The 7,058-nt window shown below is 53.9% G+C and overlaps 1 gene segment (V, D, J or C); it reads right to left on the reverse strand.

The window, feature by feature from the left end:
* Positions 1-1,550: 1,550 nt before the first annotated feature.
* LOC149851765 (immunoglobulin heavy variable 2-5-like) lies at positions 1,551-1,998 on the reverse strand. The segment is given in 2 exon segments: positions 1,551-1,867; positions 1,953-1,998. Coding segments are annotated over 2 exon segments (363 nt in total).
* Between the last annotated feature and the right edge of the window lie 5,060 nt (positions 1,999-7,058).

The raw sequence follows: 7,058 nt of genomic DNA on the forward strand, positions 1-7,058 counted from the left end.
CATGAGCAGTTTCTTGTGCGAGCACTGGGAGAGGTATAAGGCTGAAGTCAGCTGTGCAGTCCCTGTGGTGTGTATCTCTCCCAGGAGAGCCAGGCCATGCCCACAGGTTGCAGAATGGGAATTAGTTTTTGGACATGAGGGCTGTGTTTGGAGGAGATGGAGCATTCCCTGAGAGCAGGGTGTGACACAGCACTGGTGTCAGCATCACCCCTTTCCCAGTAGTGTCAACAGCACTGCCCTCCCTTGGGATGAGGAAGCGCCAGCAGAGAGAGGTGAAATGACGTGACCAGCATTTACAGCCAGGCAGTGCAGAGAGGACAGGTCTCTGAGCTCCTGGGCCAGTGTTTGGCAATGGTGGGCAAGTCTCTTATTGGCCCCTGCAGTCCCCAGGTCAGTTGTGAGGCAGACAAAAGCAGAGAGCTGTTTCTGTGCGGAGTGGATGTCTTGCACCCTCTGACCCCAGCACTGTTCCCCACTGCTCTCTTCACACCTGCAGGAACTCTTTGTCTTTCAAGGCTTCACCCCTGCTTTTATCCTGGTGTTAATGAGAAAAGGTGTGTTAACAATGTGGGCATAGAAAAAATCCTGTTTCAACATCTTTGGAGAGTTCAGATCAGTATAGGGGCGGGTGGATGGGGGCATGTGTGTGTGTGTGTGTGTGTGTATGTGCACAGACACGCTTGCATATGTGCAGCCATGTATCTGTCTGTGCCTGCCCTTGTCTTTCTGTTGCTCATCTGGGTGTCCTAGTAGGGAATTGGAGATTGAGTGTAGGGTCAGACATGGCCAGAAGCTGAAGCACCAGGGTCGCAAGTCCAGCCTCCAGAACAGCAGGAGCCTGAACAGTGAGAGTCTGTGCTTATGTTGCATTGTAGCCCAGGACAGTACGATGGAGTCTGTTGGTGGAGAGCATTAGTACTGGGCCTGGTTAGATGGGGATAATAGTTTATTGGAAATTATCTTTGTAATTATAGGTAACAGCTGTAGCAGGATTTGTCACTGTGCTAATACCTGCCTTGATCAAACAGGGTCCCAGAGAGCCCCAAACTAGTAAGCAGGTTGTGGCTGAGCCACAAGGCAGATGAGCTCTGCCCTCAGTTCCTCTTCTCCCTACCCTGGGTCTTAGCCATTCCTTGTGATTGGATTATTCACAGACCTGCTGTGAAGTTGAAGACCCGGGTCACAAATCTGTAATCTCTGTCTCCATTGGCCTTGGGCACTTTTTATCCATCCTATCCTAGTTTTCTTTTTGAACAGGGGAGAATTTCTCTATCAGAATCCTGCCCTCCAGCCCCTGCTCTGCTCTGCACTGGGGCCCTGATGGGATTTCCAGGCATTTGGATATGCATCAAATGCCAGTATCTATCCCAGCAAAGTGCAGAGCCTCAGCAGGGGTCCCTTACTCAGCTCCTGCTGGGGGGCGGGGAGGGATTTCAGGGGCTGGGCTCAGTTCCCCTTACTGAAGGTCTGGTTTCAGATGGTCACAGAGAGAAGCTAAGCAGGAGGGGATGACAACACCGGTATTTGTACAGGGTCCCCATGGCCGTGTCTCACTGTGCTCTGGCACAGTAGTAGGTGCCGCTGTCTCCAGCTTCCAGACCTCTCAGCTCCAAATACACCTCGCTCTTGGATGTGTCCCTGGAGATGGTCAGGTGGGACTTCAGGGAGTCCTGGTAATATTTACCATCATCCCAGTACACAGTACACAGCCACTCCAGGGCTTTCCCTGGGGGCTGTCGGATCCAGCTCACTCCATATCCACTGGCAGTGAGGGAGAATCCAGACACTGTACAAGTGAGCCTCAGGGCCCCTGAGGGCTTTGCCTGGGCTGCCCCTGGCTGGAGCAGCTGAACCTGGGAGCAGACACCTGCAGAGAGCACAGAGATGATCTGTCAGGGAGATGGCAGCAGGGCCAGGGCAGCCTAGGAGAGACACTGAAGACAGGGACTTACCTGGTGCAATGGCCAAAAGCAGGAGGGACAGGACCAAAGAACCCATGTTTCCTGCAGGCTGGGAGGTGGGATCAGGCAGAGATGCAGGGGGTCACACAGGGATGCAGCTGGCTAGACACTGCCCTGAGGGAGGGGATGACTCCACATTTAAGGGAAAGGTGGGGAATCATTTGCATACCTGACCCCAAGGCCTTATCTGCAATGCAAATACATGCAAAGTAGCTTTCTCTCCAGCCCTCCTATAGGTTATGGCACAGAACAATCCAGGGTTTCAGTGGCAAGTGGGTTCTCATGGCTGCGCAGGACACTGGTGCAGGGGTGTGGGTTCCTAACTCCCCTAGGTTGCTTGGAAAATCCCTGCTGACTACAGCTGAAGTGGAGTCCATTATTTACAAGACAGGGCGAGTGGGAGTGTTAGAGGTGCACAGCATGGATGACCATGTGAAATGGTGAAGGGAGCCCATCAGCTTCAGATCTGTCCTGAACTTAAAGAAGGATATTGTCCCCTTCTCTCTGGGCCCTCCCTGATGGTCACAGCTCATGGTGGGTGGAATCATAGGGGTTGGTTTGCAAACCTTTCACTTTTCCTCTTACCAACCTTGTTGACAACAGCCTGACTCCAGGGCCACAGATTCAATAGGGAAGTGCCTTCTGTCTTCAAAGACTCTGGTCTCAGGTGAAGAGCTCGGTTGTCTGGGCTCACAGACCAGGTTCTGTTTGCAACCTTTGGTGTCCACTTCCTTAGGAATTGAGGGACATTTGGAGAAGAGCCATCTCCCCCCATTGGGGTGAGTGTGCAGGGAGCTTCAATGGAATCAAAGGGATTTAGGATCCCCGCTGCCCTCAGCACCGAAGAGGATTTGAGGGCTGAGCTTTGTGGAGCCCCTTTCTGCTCTGGAGAAATGTAATATGTCAGCAGAGCTCTTGTCTCTCCTCCCTCAGGACAGTGTGGCAAGTTCAGGTTTTAGGTCTGTCCAGGTTGGTGGCAGTCTTATGATTTATTTGGGATGGTCTGGATAGGGACTATCCTTTCTGTCCCTAGGGTTCTGTCATGCACTTAACCAGGTGATTATGAGCTGGTTGCCCTCCCTGCTGCACATGGCACCTTCATTCTGGGGGGCTTGTTTTGGCAGCACCAGCTTCTTGTTCACTGTGTGTCTGGCACAGTAATACCAGGCTGTGTCCTCTCCTCTCAGGCTGCTCATCTGTAGGTGCAGCAGGCTGCTGGAGTCATCCCTGGAGATGGTGAATCTCTCTGTGCCAGCTTAGTATTTTGGAGTGGAGTAAGTGCTAATAAAGGCTATCCACTAGAGACCCTGCACAGGAGCCTGTCCGACCCAGCTTACTGTGTAAGTTCTGAAGGCAAACCCAGAAGCTTTGCAAGAGAGGGCCAAGAGTCTCCAGGCTTCAAGCTTATATGGGACTCAAACCCTCCCATTAATGATTAGATCCACCTGCACTGGGGCAGGGATAGAGGTTGGGGCTGCACAGTCCATCTCAAAGGCAGAGCTGCCAATGGCTACACCTGAATAACCTCTGACCTGGGGCCTAATGTCACACTGCTGCTGTTAATCCTCATTGCCTGGTTGTACTTTGGAGCTTTGGGTCAGGCCTTTCATGAGGAGAAGACTCTCCGGGGACAGAGCAGAGCAAGCACAGAGCGGGACTTGCCATGGCCAGGGATATATGAAGCCTGACCTCCTTCTCTGGGCTGGGGGTAGCTGTAGCCCATGCTCTTTCCAAGGGGCTTTGAGGGGATCTACAGTCAATGCCCAGGGATGCACTGAAGCTGCGGGCACTCAGCTGTCCGAGCTCTGTTACCATTGCAGTGGTTTTTCCTTGGAAGTGGGGGTTTCCTGTACATTTCCAGAGAAGGACTCAGTATTTCTAGCTGTGTCCTCAGCACCTACTGCTTCTGGCTGGGTCCTGCAGGAGACATGTCCAGGAGCTGCTACCTGTTGCTGAGAGATGCTTAGTGTCTTCTCTTAATGCCTCTGTGGCTAGAAAACCCTCCACCCCTGTCTGACTCCTCTTCATGTCTGAGGGAAAGGTCCCAAGGCTTTTTCAACTTGGAGGGGCCTGGCCAGTCACTTCCAGGTGCTGTAAGCACAGAAAACAGGGTTGTACCTGGGCTTTCTTTTGGCGTATCTGTCACACAGGGACGGGGGCCATTCCCAGGCCCTCGGCTTAGTCCCATAGCAATGCTATAGGCCATTAGTCACCAACCAGTATATTGCAATCAACTAGTTAATTTCAGTCTGGGGGAGTGCGCATGTTCTCCCCCCTGCAGACTGAGATTGACTGTCAGAGGCTCTGCGATTGGGTGGGACACACATGCGGCGCACCTGGGATGCAGTCCAGAAGTGGCAAGATGGCGATGGGATGCATGTGGTTGGGCTGAGCTGTGCCCCTTGCCACCAGGGCTGGGCTGGTTGAGTACAGTTATCCCCCTCTGTGCTCTGCTGCCCTGCAGTGAAGGAGGGAGTGGGACAGGGGTGAGTGGAGGTGCTCCCTGGGCCTCCATTTATCCCACCACCTGGCTTGGCCAGTCCCACTCCCCACCAGCCCCTGCTCCTGCTTGGGGCCCTCTTCTTCCCTCACTGCTGGGGCCTTGATCTCCCCCAACCTTTCCCTGCCCCCCAGCCCTTCCCCCACAAACTTACCTGCTGGTGGGGGGGCATGCCCCCAAATAATTTTTTCTCCCTCTGCCTTGATCTGCCCCGCACCCCACAGACTGATCTAAGAGGTGGGGTGGGGCGGGGAGGAGGGGTTGACGGTAGCACAGGGTAGATCTTGGTTGCTTTTTAATTCAAAAAGTAATCTCCTACCTAACCAAGTTGGAGACCACTGCTACAGGCCAAGTCCAGTCATAAGCACCAGTGCAGAGTGGGAAGTGCTCCCCTTTTCATTTCTTGGCTGCCCCTGCCTTGGGACAAGGCACAGGACAGGTACAGACAGGACTTGATGGGCTGAGCTCTTTCTGGCAGTGAGTCCCTCTAGCTCAGCAAAGTCGCACACAAGAGGGGGCTACCCTCTGGCCTGGACCAAGGGTGTGTTTGAACCCCAAGGGTGTCTGGTCTAGAGGGGAAGAGATTTCTTGGACACAGCAGAGATGTGGGGAGCTGAGTCCCCTAGGAAGACATGAGACCTGGAGGTGAGCTTAGGGATGTATCTGAGAGACTGTCAGTGCTGGAAGTGGGGATTATCCCAGCCTCAGCAGAACTGAGCATGGGCTTGTAAGACAATGTGTCCAAAGTGGAAGCAGCAGGGGCTGAGCCCTGGGTGGACATGCAGAGCTGGGGGTGCAGGAGGGTGTGCAGGGACTCCAGCAAAGGCGGTGCAGTCCTTGATTTCATTGGCACCAACTCTTCCATGGAGAAAAGGATTTAATCATGTTCCAAAATCCATTGCACACTGTACTGGGATCAGGCATGTGGGGAACTGGACTCATCCATGTGCAGCAGGCAGCTACTTCCACTGGCCCCTCTAGAAATTTCTTCTCTGCTGCATGCACTGCCTAGTAGGGATATGAGAAGTTTCGGGTGGTGAATTGATTTGGAGGAGATTCGGCCCGATTTGGTGACCGAATTTCTGAATCTGAATCAAATCAGGGAATCAATTAAGAGTTCCAAATTTATTCAAAGCTCTTTGAATCTTCAGAAAAGATGTGGAGAGCTTTGATTCAGGCAGTCCCTGCCCTCTGCAGCAGGGAGCTGGAGCTGGACTTGGAGCTGGTAAGTACTAGGGGCGGAGGAGGGGGAGCTGAGGGACAGGGGAGGAGACCATGGGGAGGTCCCCTGCCAGCCCCCATCCCCTGCCTCCTCTCCCAGGCCCCCCATGGCTTCTGCCACACACCCCTGCTCCCAGTGCTTTAAAAAAAAGGCCCACTCACTAGGTGCTGCCATGCAGGAGGAGATCCCTGCTGCCCCCCACTGCCCTACTCTGTGTGGGGGGCTTTGCATGAGCCCTCCAACCCCCCATTGGTGCCCTGCCCTGGCCAGATCTCTCTGGCCTTTTAAGAAAAAATAAACCAAGAAAAGCCTCAGAACTCACCACTCCTGCAGCGGCCTCAGGGCTTTGGGGGGCTTGTATAGAGCCTAGGTGGGGGGGAGCACCAATTGAGTCAGGGCTTTTTTTCCCAATGTGCCAGGAGTGGGGATGGGCAGGGCAGCCATTGCTGGGGCTTGTAAAGCGGGTGGGGGATGGGCCTGGATGATTTGGAGATTTGAAAATTCGGCTGAATCTATTTGGGACAGTGATTCGAATCACCAAATCGAATCGCTGTTCCACGAATCGGCTGAATCCAAAGTTTCATAGTTTCATAGTTTCATAGTAGCTAGAGTCGGAAGGGACCTAGGTAGATCATCTAGTCCGACCCCCTGCCTTAGCAGGAAAGAGCACCGGGGTCAGATGACCCCGGCAAGGTGCTCATCTAACTTCCTTTTAAAAATCCCCAGGCTAGGAGCCTGCACCACTTCCCCTGGAAGCTGGTTCCAGGCCCTAGCCGCCCTGACTGTGAAGTAGCGCCTCCTAATATCTAATCTAAACTTACTCTCCGCCAGTTTGTGACCGTTATTCCTGGTCACTCCTGGCAGCGCACGGGGGAACAGGGACTCCCCCAATACCTGCTGATCCCCCCGACCAGTTTGTAGCAGGCCACAAGGTCCCCCCTTAACCTTCTCTTGTGGAGGCTAAACAGGTTCAGGTCCCGTAGCCTCTCCTCATAAGGCCTGCCCTGCTGACCCCTGATCATACGAGTGGCCCTCCTCTGAACTCTTTCCATATTGTCCACGTCCCTCTTGAAGTGTGGTGCCCAGAACTGGACGCAGTACTCCAGCTGCGGCCTGACCAGTGCCGCATAGAGGGGGAGGATCACCCCTCTATGTGAATTCTAAGTGAATACTAGCTGCTTCACACAGGCCTACTGCCTGGGCTTTTATGGGGACTGGAGTGATGTCTGTAGAGCTGGGCCTAGGGGTGGCTTTAGTCAGGGCTCCTGGAGTTGAAAGGAGCCTTGTGGGTGATAGATGTCCCCTGTGCCCTGCTTCCCCTCCTGCCTCTGCAGGGCTGTGCTGTGTGGGGGGTGGCTGCCCCCACGAGGAATCT

Source organism: Crocodylus siamensis, unplaced genomic scaffold (assembly GCF_052110815.1).
Source record: "Crocodylus siamensis isolate JL-2025a unplaced genomic scaffold, ASM5211081v1 HiC_scaffold_246, whole genome shotgun sequence".
NCBI lineage: Eukaryota > Metazoa > Chordata > Crocodylia > Crocodylidae > Crocodylus > Crocodylus siamensis.